Raw genomic sequence first — 17,888 nt, 5'->3', positions numbered from 1 at the left:
ACTGAAGGAATGTAGTGAAGGTTTTGTAAGAATCATGTAAGAGTTGATACTTGCCAAATGTCATATCAGTTATTTGCTTGTACTGCCATCTGTTACAATTCTAATTAATTGACAAGTATTCCTTGTATCGATAATAAGGTATGTAACTTTCTATTAATGAGTTAATAGAAATATTTATGTTGGTTTTGTTTTATAAAGTTTAGGTTTATGGTTTAAGGTTAGATTTATGTCATAGCATATACTGAGAAATTTGTTTTGAAATAGCTTATTTAAAATTACTTTAATAAACTACCAAGACTATTGGAATTTATACACAATACCATTTTTTTTTTTTTTTGAATTTACTAATAATGTAGGAATTTTGTTTAAATAGAGGTCTGTAAATTAAGTAATGAGACTGGTTCAGAAAAACTTTTTATTTACAATCGAATTATTTGTAGACTCTTATCACTTTCAAAATATTTCCCTTGGGATGCCACGCAACGCTTCAAATGGTTTTCCCACTCTTCATAGTAGTGTTGGAACTCAGAAACTGGAATATCCTTCAGATGGTTGGTTACATTTTTTTAAAAATGTTTTTTACTCTTCCAAAGTGGTGTCCTTTTAGGTGGTTTTTTAAAGTCAGAAACAGGAAAAAGTCGCAGGGACTGAAATCAGGTGAAGAAGGTGGTTGAGGAACTACAGGAATGTTTTTCTTTGCCAATAGCTCATTTATTGAGAGTACAGTGTGACAAGGTGCATTTTCATGATGCAGCATCCAGTTGTCTTTGACGGCTGTTCTCACACGTGCAATTTTTTTTTGCAGTCTTTCAAGAATTTCTGGGTAAACATATTGATTTACAGTCTGTCCTGTAGGCAAAAACTCCTTATGGACAATGCCATTACTATCGAAGAAACAAATTAGCATGGTTTTGATTTTTGATTTTCTCATTTTTGCTTTTTTGGGGCGTGGTGAGTTTGAAGTGTGCCACCCCTTGCTCTGGCGTTCTGTTTCTGAGTCGTACTTAAATATCCAACATTCATCACCATTAATAACATTTTTTTTTAGAAAATCGGGATCAGTTTCAATTTGGCCTAGAAGATTGTGGCACACTTCCACCCAGTTGTTTTTCTGTTCAACAGTGAGGTATTTTGGTACCAATTTTGCACAAACTTTTTTGATCTCCAATTCATTTGTCAAAATTTGTTGAACTGTGGTATGGTTCAAATTCAATTGTTCTTCAGTCATTCTGACAGTTAATCGCCGGTTGTACCATATCAAGTCTTTGATTCGCTCAACAGTGTTGTCACTTTTTAATAATGTTAATGGTCTTCCAGAACATGGATCATCAGCAACTGACTCCTGGCCTCTGAAAATGCTTTAAACCACCTAAAAACTTGGGCTCATGACAGAGTGTCATCTCCATATACTCTTTACAATTTTGAAAAAATTTCAGTAGTTTTCTCATAGAGTTTAACAAAACTTGATTGCACAATATTGCTCATAATTAGTATCACTCATTTTTTGAAATGCACAACAAAAACTCATTTCACAAAAAGTTTGTTTACATCTCGCGTGGCAACAATAGACTAAAAATATTAATACCTAATAGAAATCAGCTTTTCATACAACCATATGTTTAATAGTAACTTTACAGTATTGCCACTTTGGCTGCCAAAAAAAAAACTAGTTTCATTAATTTATTTACAAACCTTGTACGTAGTTAGTATCTTTGCTTGTTTTTTTGAAGTTGGATCCTACTGTTCCAAAACTATTGATTATTTTTATACCATTAAAGTGTTAAATGATTTAACCAAACTGTAAATAAAAATACACACAAAATTAATGTTATTTTTAATGCTTTTACAGTGGATGAAGTACAAACAGTGCTTCCAAATATTGTGTCACTTAAAGATACACTGGAAGATCGTATTAATAATTTAAATCGTTTAAGTAACAGCATCCAAGAAAGCCTGAAAACACTAAAGGAACGTGTAACAATGGCTCGAGATCTTGCTAAAAGGTAAACCTTTATTTTATTAATCATAAAACAATAACATTATATTTTTCATGCATTAAAATTAGTTGATTATTTTTGTTTTGTGTTTTTATTTATTTTTATTATTTTTTGATTTGTATAAACATTAAGTTACTATCAAGATTTAAGTATTTTTTTATTTTACATTTCAGTAATTTTCCTAGCTGTTTTGTGAAGAAAATTAATTTATGTATATTAAAACTTGTATTAAAAAATTCAAATTCGGGACTAACCAGCATTGTACTGAAATATGCATACATTATAATAGAAAATTGCTAAGTTAAATAATGAATTCTTTTCTTCAATAATTCTTAGTATTTAATATTTACTACTGACCTAGTTAAGTGTGGTTTTCTTTTACTTTCTCATTAATTTATTTGCCATATTATTAATGAATGAATACTAACTTTCTTTTGATGTACAATACTATTTACAAAATCATAACTGATATCAAATTAATGTAATGATATTGCTACCCTTAGGTGTTGGAGTTGCTCATATACTTATATAGTATTACTTTACTTAGCATTCCTGCACGATTTCTAACATCATTTAATCTTATACATTTACCGTTATTTACCCAGAATATTAAGTTTAGATTCAATTTACTGATAACCTATCTGTACCTATTGCACTACACTTCACAAGTTAGCTGGTAACATGAAAATACTATAAATTTTTTTCATTGTTTATTTCTTGCAGTTTATGAACTTTACCAATATAAGCATTGTAAAGGCTTATAATTTTGATTATTTTATATTCATGAAAGTAGTAGTTGTTTACCATTTAATCTGTAAGGTTAACTTTCTAAGAAACTTTTTCTTGTTATATGAATTAAACACTCTTTAACATTTAACAGGACTTTCTTGGTTAACGGTTACAGTCAAACCAGACCCTTTGGATTCTGTATTGTCTGATTTTCATAATATTTGTATATCAAACATGATAATGTTAAGCATTGCAATCTTATAAAATTTCAATTGAAGCTTAGTCTTTCGTGTGTATGAAATATTTTTATGCAAAATGCAGAAAATGTGTGTACAGTATAAGTATACACTTACCCTTCAGAAAAAAAAAATCACAGCTGATACACTATAAAGGAATTGGTAATAAGATGATACTAGTGTTTGAAAAAGTTATTTTGATGCTTCATGTAGCTAACCTTGAATATAGTGTTGCCATATGAAAAATAGAATAGCATAACATTTACCTGTGCATAAATCAACACCCTCATTATAAGGATTGTATTATAATGAAAGAATTATATAATTTAATATTTTGTTTTGTAAAATTTACTATTTTATAAATTTATACTCTTTAAGCACATTTACTTTGCCTTTTATATTCTATTTGTAAAACATTTATATTGTGGTTAATATTTTAATCAGATAATACTTGAAAATAAACTGGATATAGACATAAGGTTTAGTCGAGCAACCGTTCTTTCAGGTAATTTGCAAAGGTTACACACAAGTTCTTTTATCTGTGGATGACTATGCATCTGGTCTGCTCGATGCAGCATTTAATGTAGTCTCTGTTGTTTAATATTATACTCATGTTCTATTTGTAAGTAAGTATATGTTATTTTATCATGATTATATATATTTTTGTTGTTATTTTGAAAGGAAAATAAATTTCTTTCCTGAAAATATTAGCAATCCTGCCTGAATGTTGATTGGTGTTCATTAGAATTATGTATTTTCTGTTAGATGAAAGAAATGTAAAAATATTTAATTTATGTTAAACACCTGCATATACACACTTCTAAATAACACTTGACAAACATACTGATGTTAATAATAAATAAATTATTTTATCAAGAATTTGAAATGAAATGAAAGGATATTCATAGTTAAATGGAGTTTAAAAATAACAAGATCAATTTTTTTTTTTCAAAAAGTAATTAATATTTCATTATGATTTTTTTCTGAATTGCGTGAATCATTTGTTGAAGTCTGCTGGACTTCTCTATTTCTTTCTATTTTGATATAAGTGCATTTTCACTTCTTTACTTTTTGTATTCCTGTACTAGGCTTTTCTAAGTTTATACAAGCATAACTAAACAAATTTGAAGTAAAGGATAATTTATTTATTTTTTTTTTAATTTAAGCAGTGTTTCTTGCAAGAGCATTTTTACATTTAGCATTATAATTAATTATTTTAAATGCCAATAAAACAGGGATGAATTTAATATGGTCAGTGCTGGCATACCTTTTTTTGAAATAGTTTTTAAACTTCTAACATACTAAACAGAGATTATAAGAAATAAATGTGATTAAAATCCATATTAATTATTATTTACATTCAAACACATGAAATAATGTTAAAGATAATACATTAAATGTAAAAAATTACTACAAAATAATTCACAGTTCCAAAGACACTATTGAAAGTTATTTTGAGTATATATTTATTTACACATTGAACAGGATGCAGAAAAATCAGATGATCACAATTATGGTTATTATTAGAATACATACATTTTCTGCTGTCATAATTTTTATATTGAGTACATTTATCTACATTTCTTAGTTTGTCATAACTAAATCGCATGTTGATCATTTCATATATTTGTATATTCCATTTCCAAAACACCCTGTACCCCTATACTTATACTGCAACTATTTCCTAAACTCACTAGAGTGCATCGAGTTTGGAAAATGGAATATATCCGAAACGTGTTTACATTTGATTTAGTTATGACAAAGCTAAGAAAGTTAGATAAATGTACTCAACATAAAAAAATCACAATAATTATTGTTACTGTTTTTATTGTAAATAAATAATTAAATAAATTACATTCAGGCAGTAAAGTATATTAATTTTGTGTACTGCTTTTTTAATTTGTTCCCATCAAGTACTTTTGCAGAGACCTCTGCTCCTTCAGAATGTGTTTTTTTTAAATATGACCACTCAATAAAGTCACATTTTTGAAGTATAGAGACAGTTAACTATTTAAGTCATTGAAATAAAAAATTAACTATTTTACTACTATTATAATCAACTGATTTTTACCTCATATTATTTAACTGAAATAAGTAATTAAATAAATCTTTATTCTGATTGAAACATTATATTGGATTGGCAAGAAAGTAATTTTGGTTTTTTAGTGTGAAATACAACTCAATTCGTTTTTCATACGAAGAATGAACTTAAATCAAATATATATAATCTCCATTTTGTCCTCTAACCTTTTGCCATCTTTCTGGTAACTTCATGATTCGCATGTTCATAGAACTTCTGAACCTTATCAGCAAAAAAATGAATGCAATTTCAGATCATTATCATTAGTGAAAGTTTTACCATTCAAAGGGTTTGCAAACTTCAAAATAAATAGTAATCTGATTGCACAAGATCAGAGCTATATGGGGGATGAGATGTCACTCCCGACTTAGCTCCAATAATTTTCCACAAGTTACCAAAGATGTATGAGACCTTGCATTGTCTTGATGGAACACTTTTTCCTTTGCGATTTGCCAATTCTGGCTGTTTTTCTTTAGATTGCTTTCTCCAGTTTCATTGGTGGTTGAAAGTAGACATTTGAATTGATCATTTGGTTTCTTGGAACCAGCCCAAAATACGCAATACCTTTGTAATACCACCAAATTGACAGCACGATCTTGTTTTGATCCAGTTCAGCTTTTGGACCATAATTGTTTTTGATTGATGTTATTGTAGATAATCCAGTGATGAAGTTATTTTTCATCACCAGTGATGATTTGTTTCAAAAAAGGGTTGACTTCATGAAATTTTTACGTATCACAAGTATTAATTCGTTGTCTTAAGTGAATCTCTTTCACTTCATGCAAACCCAAATATTGAGCTCTTCTTAACAAGTCCAAAATATTTGATGTGATTTTCAGTTATATATGATACATTTAATCTCTTTGCAATCTCTTTCACAATTATTTGACAATCCAATTCAGTTATGAGCTTGAGTTGGCCTTCATCAAGTAGGTTGACCAGAATGTTGGTCATCTTTGAGTGAAAAATCAACAAAATGAAATTTTTTAAATTGATTCTGACGTGTGTGTTCTAATCAACACCATAAATTTCACATATCTCTGTGTGAGTCTCAGCAGCTTTCTTTCCATTATGGAAATAAAAAAGTAAAGTATGTTAAAAATGTTCTTTTTACACTCAATTAAAATTGGCGATGAACTAAAAAGATCAAACAAAATTACGTACAATCTGCTTCTAAATTATGCTAAAAGTGACAACTATTAAATGCCAAAAAAAATATATATAACATTGATAGAAGTCCTTCAAAGCAAACATAAAGCTATCTATTTGTGAAAAATGAATTTAATATCTTACCCTAATAATATCAACCCTAATAATTTATTATACAGATCATGTCAATGCAAGATGTAAACATTCTCATGTGAATTGTACATCACAAGTTGAGAATTGACCATAGTAATTATAATTTCATACAAAAACTGCAAAGTACACAGTTCATCATGTATAGTGTCAGTATAATGAATAATATATTTAAATTCTTCTAATTTATACATGACTATCTTTACTTGTCATTTAAAATGGATTAACTTATTACTTGTCTTATTACTATGTCTTATTACATGAGTTAATTTGGAGATGTCTGGTTGGGTTGTGCCTAGATAATTTTTTTATAGAATTTAACATTATTGTATTCAGTCATAATATATTGTTTTCAGAAACTGAATTTATTTGTTTTGAGTCTTCTAAATAATGTTACTATCACACTAAGCTTTGTTTTCACTTTAATGCTTGCCATATCACATGTCATTCTGTGCAATGCTATTTTATTTATATAAATAAATGGAGCTTTAGAGATTGATTTCATTTAATCATTAAGCTTATATATTTATTTTTTACTGCATCTTCTCGACATCACTTCGGTCAGTGTACAGTATGTATCTTATTGTTCTATGTATCTGCTTATTGCTCTTATGTATCAATTATTCATTGCACTACACAGATTTTGTCTTATATATTTTTTTTCTAGTTTTGTATCTGCACTGTATATTGCAGATTCAAAAACTAGAAAAAATAACAAAAAAAAAAATACAATAAACTGTATTCACAGTTTTTTTCGATGAGTTTTTTCATTATGAATATTTATAAGTTCCTTTTTGTGATTCTGTGCTTCTGTCTGTATTATATTGCAAATAATATACAGATCATCAAATAGTGTTTATAAACACTAATTAAAAAATCAACAGTAATAAACTGATAAAAAATATAATAAAATATACATTTCAATTTTTTTAACTGACAAAAAAACTTTTTTTCTTAATTGTATTTAATATTATCTGATAGAAAAAACTCATGTGTAAGTGCTTATGCAGAAAAATAAATTCATGTGATTTTTAGAAGAAACTAGTCTACTTTTTGATTTCAAAATAACTCTGGAAATTTTTAATAAGAATAAAACATTAAAAAATGATGATGATAATATACCAATTGAATTACTACACTGGTTAAAGTGGGACTGAGTAGATTGTATATATTAGTTCACAAAATTCAAAACTGCTGAATTCTTACGTTTTAATAAAAGTTTTATTTTTACAGTGCCACAGAAATGTAAGAACTTAAGAACTAGCTCTATAAATTAAACATCTTAGGTTGCTGAATTATTAACCAAAATAATTTATAAAAAGAAGAAACAAAACAGAAAGTGTACTAAATGAAGACCAGTTGGTTTTAGGACAAGCATTGATGTACAAGAAGCGATTTTAATTCTCAGATCATGGAAGGCAGGGTAGAAAAGCAAAAGATTCATGCAGAATCCTAGATCTGCATCTAATTTATTTCTCAGTGTCTATAGTGATTACAAGAAGAGATCGTAAAGTACAGGCTGTTAGATAAGTTTTTAAGAAATACAGTAGGAAAAATATGAAGAAAGAAAACATAATGCATGATAGGAGAAATACAGAGTAAGAAAGGTATAGAATAAATATTCCTATAATTTTAGAGCACTAAAGGAGAGAATTGAACGGGGTTGGCTAAGATGCTATGATGAAGAAGCCATGAGGAAGACCAAGGGAAAGATGAATAAATTGGAAAAAGGAAAATCTGTAAAAAAAAATCAGAGATGGAAATAAGTTTTAGAGGAAGATTGTTGAAAAAATAGGTGTGCTCATGAAAAATTGGGGTGTATCACATAGAGTGATGACACTTTGTAATTAGAGTCTGTTGTAAACAACAAATTTTACCTATTCCCATCATTCTTCATACTGCACAGAAAGAGCTGATACATTCTTACTTTGTAACTGTAAACTGTACTACACATTATAAACCCAATACTTATACATCAGTGTGGAATAAATATACATAATTGTACACATTTTCAGATGTTACAGATTATACAGAGTGATTATGAATGAAATAAACACTTTTGATTTATTAAAAATTTAACTGTTACATGTTGTCTTTATGACAATAATTGAGTTTTACAGAGAACGTTTTTAAGTTGCTACAATTAGACAATTGTATTGCATAACCTTGTTTATTGTACCACATAACCTGTCTGGCAAGGTGGCCACCTCTCCTGTGGAGAAAGCTTTTTGTGTGCTCGAATTAGCTACAGCAAACGCTATTAATTGTGGAGATAATGTAATGTAACATTTCAAAATAAAATATGGTAAAAACCATCGATGTAGTTCTTTTCAACTGGAAAAAGCAATTAGAAAGAAAATAAATCTCTTTAAAAAGAAAAGTTCTAAAAGACTTCCTGAGTAAGAAGAACAAGTTGATTATATTTATGCTGGGTACTAATGTAGTCGAGGTGAATCAACTTGATCAGCAACTTTTGAACCATCTATCTGTAAGATTTTGCAGAAACAGTTGAAATGATGCCTTAGTAATTACAATTAGTATAAAATTTGTGACAACAATGATGTTGTTTCGTTGCCTAATTTGTGGTGACAAATTTACACTTCATATTGATGGAAAGGTCAGTAGATTTACATACAACATACGGAAAATTTCTATCTGGTTTTTTGGGTTCCTTAGGTGTCAAAGCGTCAAGATCCGGTGAAAACCACATATTCCTAAATTGGACTGATTATAATACTTTTCCTTCTAGAGCTATAGCTTTGCTTAGGACTATCAAGACGGGAAAGTAAAAATTGTCTAATATATGTCTACACTTATTTCATGTATGGCACAAGCTAGTTTAGGTAAATTTTTTTGTTATTATATTAAATAAAAGAGGAGATTATGATTCAATTTGTTTTCAGTTATAAATAAGCAGGGAAACATAATAAATAAATAAATGTTAATAAAATTATTTGAACCCTTAAATAACTTTTAATCAGTTAAGCATAGAAAATGAAATTTAGCAAATTCTTCTATTTCAGAGCAATCTATTTTTCATTATGAGACCACCACACCCTCAAGCATTGTTGGGAACAATTTAAAAATTGTAATTTGATATGGTAGGGTTGTGACACATAATTTTAAAGGACATTGAAAAATAAAGATTTTTATCTAAAATACTTTAGGCATGGCAACCTTAACAAAAATTTTAAGCATTTGGTATTTTTTTACAGCCCTAGTTTCAAAAGTCGCCTACAGCACAGCCCAAGAAATGGTCTTATACTGAAAAATAGATTGTCTTGAGGCAGTACCATTTGTCATACTTTATTAGGAACTCTGTACATAAAAACTAAAAGAAGTAGATAATACATTTAATTTTTTTTTTTTTTAGCAATTTTTGGTTATATTATAGCATGTCCTTATTTATAATAATTGGCTAGAATTTTCTTTAATTTTAAATACCAATTTATTTACATTAAATTTTAACAAATTTTCAGATAAATTTGTGGAACGATTCAGATAAAATTTTGTGGATCAGTTATCTGAAAATCTAATAAATTTTCAGATAAAAATGTGGAACCATCAGATATACTGTGGAATAATTCCTGCAGCTGCTGAAGTTGTTGGAGTTTGATTAAACAAAAACTTTTTTTATCAATTATTTCTTCTTTTAAATTAACCATTTGATTCAGTGTTTACTTTATAATAATCTGTTTGTATTATTTAAAACAATTAGAATTGTATTGTGTAAATAAATTGGTAATACATTTATTTCTTATTTTTCATCTGAGTGCATCGCTTGCTTTTTATTTTAACTGTGCACATTACTAACAAAATTAATTTCATTATCATTCCTTCTGCTAATTTGTTATCTTTTTTTTAATTTAAAAATTGAAAAGAAAAATGGGTTTCTCATTAGATTTAAACTTATGTGTTCTCTCATCTTTTGTGTTCTTAATGTTGCAAGTATTTTACATAATTACTGATTAAAAATAATAATATTTTGGCATGTCCTACATTTTTATCATTGTCATGCTTATATATCCGTTCCATTGCTCTTTTAATAGAACTATTTATTAATTAAGCATTTAACATTTAAAACTAGCAGAATAATTGTTATTAATTTATTTAAGATAATATTTTTTCTTTTGTTATTTTCTGGAAGAAGCATTATATTTACTTGCTTATCTCAGAAAAGGAACAATGTTAGTATTTATCTCCTCTACAATATGAGAATAATGTGTGACCTTGTATATATTTATGCCACCAACTATAGGGAAATAGTTAATTAAACTATTTCAAAGTGACAACTTTGAAATAAAAGTGTAATTTTATTTCATAACAAATACGAGGTCTGTAAATGATGTATTGAGACTCGTTCTGAAAAACTTTACAATCCAGTTATACATGGACATCACCTTCAAAATAGTTCCTTTGGGAACTCACGCAATGCTTCAAACGGTTTTCCTACTCTTCATAACAGTGTTGGAACTCAGAAACTAGAATATCTTTTAGATGGTCGGATACATTTTTTTTTTTGTGTTCTACTGTTCCTAAATGGTGTCCTTTGAGGTGTTTTTTTTAAAGTCGGGAACAGGAAAAAGTCTCAGGGACTGAAGTCAGGTGAATAAGGTGGTTGAGGAACTACAGGAATGTTTTTCTTTGCCAAAAACTCATTAATGAGAGTGCAATGCAACAAGATGCATTGTCATGATGCAGTATCAGTGCCATTGAGGGCTAGTCTCACATGGGCAACTGTTTCTGCAGTTTTTCAAGAATTTTTCAGTAAATATATTGATTTACAGTCTGTCCTGTAGGCAAAAACAACTTATGGACAATGCCATTACTATCAAAGAAACAAATTAGCATGGTTTTGATTTTTGATTTTCTCATTTTTGCTTTTTTGGGGCGTGGTGAGTTTGAAGTGTGCCACCCCTTGCTTTGGCGTTCTGTTTCTGAGTCGTACTTAAATATCCAACATTCATCACCATTAATAACATTTTTTTTTAGAAAATCGGGATCGGTTTCAATTTGGCCTAGAAGATTGTGGCACACTTCCACCCAGTTGTTTTTCTGTTCAACAGTGAGCTTTTTTGGGACGAGTTTTGCACAAACTTTTTTCATCTCCAATTTGTTTGTCAAAATTTGATGGACTGTGGTATGGTTCAAATTCAACTATTCTGCAATCATTCTGACAGTTATTTTCTGGTTGTACCGTATCAAATCTCTGACTTGCTCAACATTTTCGTCACTTTTTGACGTTAACAGTCTTCCAGAATGTGGATCATCTGCAACTGATTCCCGCCATTTGAAAATACTTTAAACTACCTAAAAATTTGGGCTCGTGACAGAGTATCATCTCCATACTCCCTTTTCAATTTTGAAAAAGTTTCAGTGCATTCTAATTGAGTTTAACACAAAACTTGATTGCACAATTTTGCTCATAATTATTATCGCTCATTTTTGTAACGCACAACAAAAACTCGTTTCACAAAAAGTTTGTTACATCTCACGTGGCAACAATAGACTAAAAATATTAATACCTAATATAAATCGGCTGTTCATATAACCATATCTTTACTAGTAACTTTACAGTGTTGCCACTTTGGCTACCAAAAAAACTAAGTCTCATTACTTTATTTACAGACCTTGTATATAAACAGTATCAGGTATAAGTAGCAATATACTGTAGATGGAAAAAAAAAAACAAATTTATTATTAGAATTAAAAATAATAACCTTTTAAAGAGAGTAGTATAAAAGTTATATGTAAGAAAGTGAAACCCATAAAAAAATAAAAATGTAGTTTTACAATATAATAGAAAAAAGAAATGTTGATGTATATCTAGGGACTAAGCTCATCATACCTCACATTTACCTTCGGTGTACTTACACTGAATAATATAATATCAATCACAATCCTAGAACCATTAAATTTGTGGATTTCTCATATTTACATGAGGTTTTTGATATTATTTGCATAGAAATTATATTGAATGTAAAATTAAGTTGTCCAAATTGACTGTTATTATGTAATTCTTTAATACTTCAGGTCACATCAGATTAAAGATAATTTCTTATTATTATTGTATTTGAACATTCATGTTAACGGTGTATTAAATTTATTCATTTATACTCTTTTTTCTGATTGATCGATCTGAAATTGGACAATAACAATTTTTTAATTTTAACTGGATTTTTAGCTTACAAGGAGTGTTTAAAAAAGTCCAAACAAAGTTAAAGGAAAGACAATTTTTGTGAAAATTTTTTTTAATTCACAAGATAATCTTCTTTTAAAGGTAATTTCTCCTGATTCACTTAGTCCAGCAATATTTAAGTTTTTCAATCCCATCCTTATAATATGATTTATCCAAGCCTTCAAAATAGACAAATATTTTAACAACTTCATCATTTCATGTAGATCTCTTTCTAGCAAGGCATTTCTTTATATTTTAAAACAGATAATAATATAAAGGTGTTAATCTGGTGAGGAGGAGGATACAGAAGAATTTTGTAGCATAATTCAAAAACTTTTCCTGTTGCAGTCACAGAATAGTGAATTGGTGTACTGTCTTGGTGAAGAAGACTTTTACTTTCATCAGATGTGATCGTTTTTCTTTATTTCCTCATTTATACAATCCAGCAAAGATGTATAATATTGTTTGGTTTTTTAAACTTCTCTAGAAAGTCAATGATGATTATGACACAAACATCCCAAAACACAGGCCATCACATTTCTTGGTGATAGAACAGTTTTCTTTGTAGAAAGTTCCTCACAGTTGTTACTGTTTCTTGGTTTCATGTCAGTAGCAACAGATCCAAGTTTAATCAGTTGTTAAGAAATAGTGAAAAAGACCTCTAAATTATATCAAAAAAGCTCCTAACCATGCTTAGAAATGTTTACTCATTCATACTTTTCATTGATTGTGAGCAATCTGTCTTAACTGTTCACAATATCTGATACTTCTCAAATGACTCCCATATTGCAGACAATATTATCTTACTTTCTAGAAGAAATAACTTATAAATATTGTTAACATGCGAAACCTTTTTTATGTGATTTGAATCTAGACAAAATAAGGGAAGCTTCCACTCCATCATGTGAGACATTATAATGTTATATGATTCAAAATGCTTTTAGGCAACTGATCAGTACCACAATATCATTTGTATCAGTATGACTACTCCGAAAAATAACCAGACCACTTGTAAACTGGTTCTAATTGATGGAGCTAACTCAACTAATATTTATTCGATTTGACTTTAGTTTTGTTTTTTAAAAAGTAATATTTGTTCACCCCAAGAAATCATCAATCTTCTTTTGTCCTTTTTTTTTCACAAATCACAATGCTTGATACTTCTCAAATGACTCCTAACAGCAAAATTATGAGTATACCTGACTGAAAGTTGATGTACCTCCTAGCAGAAATGTGAAAAACTAAGAGTGTCATCTCTTGACTTTGCAAAGACTTATCAAACATCCTTCATTTGTCAAAGTAGTATTTAAAAAAAAAAATTCATCAATGTTTTTTTGATGAATTTTTAATTTTTTCAATTTGGTATTTTTATTTACATACCCATTTTGCCCTTAAAAACCAATTTAATTTTTTTGAGTTGTTAAAAGTTTTTTAATCAAACATTATTCATATTTAGTGTGTTTAATCTGATTCAGCGAAGGAAAATACAATATCATCCTACTCACACTAACACTATATTATGTTAGTGAGTAACTAACTAGTTTTATATTACTAATTTTATATTTTTAATGAAAAATAGTAATAAAAAAAATATGTAAAAAAATCAAAAGAAAATAAAATGAAAAATACTATTATATTAAGATAGGAACAATATCTTTTATACAATAGTATAAATAAATGTTATTACCATTACTCCTTTTCTCATTCATTACAAAAATTATCTTAAAAGTAGATTTTATCTGAATTTATTAATATATGATACAATTTACAGAAATTATTTAGGCATATTACAACTCTTGATAAAAAAGGACCCATATTTAATTAAACAATTTTTGAGACAACATAGCACATGCAGTATTGTCCACGTATATAGATAAAATTATTATCCATGTATTGCTATATTTATAAGGTTGAGAATTAATAATATTTACTTTGTACTCTGATTGATTTGATGGAACTTACACGTACTTTGAGAACCCATTCTGCTCACTTTCTAGTTCCCACTTTATTTTATTTTTATTTGAATTCTGTTGTTGCATAACATTTTAAATCTGAAGAATGGTCTGCAGTAAGTCATAAGTGTCTACAAAATTTAAATACAATACACATAATAAAATACATTTTTTTTTTTTGTCTTCAGTCATTTGACTGGTTTGATGCAGCTCTCCAAGATTCCCTATCTAGTGCTAGTCGTTTCATTGTCATTGTATGAAATACATAAAATAACAATAACATAAATATAAATAAAAAATATTTCAAAATGCGGTGATTGTATTTTTATTACATATTGCTCTTTATTTGAATTCTAAAAGTAAAAACATTTCTCACTATCATTATATCTCTAAGAAAAAAGCACTTTAATAAATAAAAGAACCTTTTTTACTTATTAAAAAAAATTAATAAATGTAAAGACGAAATAGTGAAAATTAATAAATTGGAAAGTGTAAAAATGCTCATACATCTTTAAGAAAAACAAAATTACTTAATATCTGAAACCAGATGATCTTTTGATTCATCTACCGTTAGTTAATGAGAAAAGAGTATAATGAAAAAATATTAATAAAGAAACAAAAAAATATTATGAAACATTACAAAATGATAATTTTGGTTGTGTTTATAAGATAATAATAAAATATAGTAATAATTGTTAAAAATTAAGTAATGAAAATTAAACTTACTGTAATTATTTAATTAGACCTAATTTGAAATTTAAACTTACCACTGAGCCAAGTTCTTTATAAAATGTTTTTAAAAATTCTTATATCAAAACATTTTAAAATACTTTATTACAAGAGTTGCAAAAGTTTTTGCTTTTAAATTAATAACACTGTCAACTATCGTGGACAAAAATATATCAAATTTGAACACAGCACAACTAACTGCAATTGTAGCAATCTATAATGAAAAGAAAGTTTTTAGAACCGAAATACAAGCAGATGAACTTAAATTTATTTTTTGCACTGAATCTTAAAATCAAATCTAATTTTCTTAATCATCTTCAGATTTTTAATTAAGAGCCTTTAAAAATAACAGGAACATGTTATTGTTTATGATCTCAGTATTATATAAGTTGATCGATCTGCATAATCACTTTTTAAATATTTCTTCATAATAACTATCAGTTCAGATGATAAAACAAGTAAAATAAACCTGTATTTTGCAGAAATTTGTGTCTATTTAACTAAGAAATTACTTTTTTGCTTTTATATACCAAAAAATCTTCTCTTTGTAAAAAACCATAGTAGTCATAGTAGTCATTCAATATAGATTCATCCTATCTGCCTCAATAATGCTCTGTTCTGCTTTAAATATAGTTTGATAGAAACTTTTTTCCTTCTTTGTTCATTCACATCGCCCAAATTTGTAGGGAAGAAATGTAAAATTTGTAATTCACTAAAAATTTCTTCTATAAACAGACTACTATTTTTTGTTTTTATTTTCAAGAAAATGTTAAACAATTTTGAATGATTTTCATGCTGATAATTCTTTAGGATTAAATTTATCAAATATGTAGTACCGAATTAATTTTCTTATTTCAGACCCTGTAAATATTTCCTCTTTCAATTCAACATCAGTTAACTTCAAAAAAGGCTGACTTAAATATTTAAACAAAGCCTTTCTCATCTTTTACTAATGCTTTCAAAGAATAATTATTATCCCTAGTTTTTTATGTAATGATGGTTAAATAACTCAGTAAGCTAAAGAGGTAGTGTTTTCTTAACATTTTGCTGTCCTGAAGTGAAATTATCTCTTTTGGTCATTCTTTATCTAAGTATTGATTGGTAGCATGACTGCATCATAAGCACAAGAAACATACATTGTAATATCACTGTCACCTTTTTATTATTAATGTAACTTTCAGGACACTAAAAATTTTATTGATAGTGTTCATCATTCATAATAGTTATCAAAATAAATGACATGCTTTCATATGTTTCCTTCATTCCTACAGCAAGAACTACAAGTATAGGGGAAATCAAATTTGCATTATGCAGCAATACTGCCTTTAAGCTATTTTGATGAGTTTATAAGCAAACACCAATCATTAGCAGTATATGTAACACTCACATGAATCATCAACCCATTAATATCACAGCAAGAATAAATTAAACATTGTAAAAGAAATTTTACACAGGCTTTAACTAAGCAATAGTAAAGTATTTCATTAGATTTTCGTTTCTATTTCTATACAATGAAGTTTTATTATGTTGATCAATGAATTCATCAAGAATGTATCCAAAAGTTCTGCTTGTTGAGAGAAATAAAAATCACTGAATCCTGCTTGTGTCATAAAATGTTATTGAGTATTTCATTCTTCTGGTGGAAGTGTTTTGTATCATTATATAAATAGTAAGGCCTAAATTATTAGTTATGTAAGAAATCAGATATTATAAACATGTTTACTAAAAAATACTAACAAGTTTGCATGTCTTTACTAAAATTATAATGATACAACGAATAACATTACACAGTGATTTCATACTGAAAAATAAATCATTTTGTTATAGGAATTTAGCTAAATTTAATTTTTTTGTGCTTAATGCTTGAAAGTTATTTAAAATTCCCATACTTTATTAACATTTTGTGAATGTTTAAATATATATATATTCTTTTATATAAAATATTCAGTTCAATAAATAAAGAAATATTACATTTTGAAATTTTTCTTAAATATAGGGAACAAATATTTCTGTATCTCATAAAAAAAGTAATGAAATTTTTAAGTAGAAAACTGTAACTAAACATCTTTTTAATATCAAGTAAGCTATATACATAAGCTATTTATAAATTAATCTCCAGTTGAGCTTTACAAACAAACTGGTTTCTACAGCAGTAGAAACACATATGCAGTAGACATCAGCTAAGCTTAAATATCATCACACTTAGACGTAGTTGACATTTCATTCTGTACTTCTCAAGCAGTATGTTGTAAAATATGGAGGCAATTATTGAGGCTGTTAACAGTTGCAATATACATAGCATCATTCACTTTTTTGTAAGCAGAAGGAACATCTGCAATCAAGATCCACCATCAGCAGCACATAGTTTACAGTAATAATGGTGTAATGAGTGATGGCTGTGTAAGAGAATGGTGCAAGAAATTCAGAAAAGACCAATTAATGTCCCTGACGAAGAAGGTGGCATTCCATTGTAACGAATTTGTTGAAAAAGTTAACATGCCATTTATGATAGATGCTGCCTCAAATTACTGAACTTGATGAAAATTTTCCAAATTTCCAGGTCCACTTTTTGCGAAATTGTTAACTGACATATTGGGTTTTCATAATTATTGTGCTTGATGGATACCAAAACAAATTACAGATGCTCACAAAGTGAAAGGAAGGTAAGCAGGATTGACTTTTCTTCAA

The 17,888-nt window shown here is 28.0% G+C and overlaps 1 protein-coding gene across 1 annotated transcript in view; it reads left to right on the top strand.

Moving 5' to 3' along the window:
* The window catches only part of LanA (laminin subunit alpha), a 267,274-nt gene that overhangs the window by 191,680 nt on the left and 57,706 nt on the right, over positions 1-17,888 (top strand). The window contains exon 43 of the mRNA XM_075372885.1: positions 1,850-2,003. Within this exon, the coding sequence (XP_075229000.1) occupies positions 1,850-2,003 (154 nt within the window). The remainder of the gene's footprint in view (positions 1-1,849; positions 2,004-17,888) is intronic.

The sequence above is a fragment of the Lycorma delicatula genome, chromosome 8 (assembly GCF_047948215.1).
Source record: "Lycorma delicatula isolate Av1 chromosome 8, ASM4794821v1, whole genome shotgun sequence".
Taxonomy (NCBI): Eukaryota; Metazoa; Arthropoda; class Insecta; order Hemiptera; family Fulgoridae; genus Lycorma; species Lycorma delicatula.
This window is presented reverse-complemented; position numbering and strand designations above follow the sequence as displayed.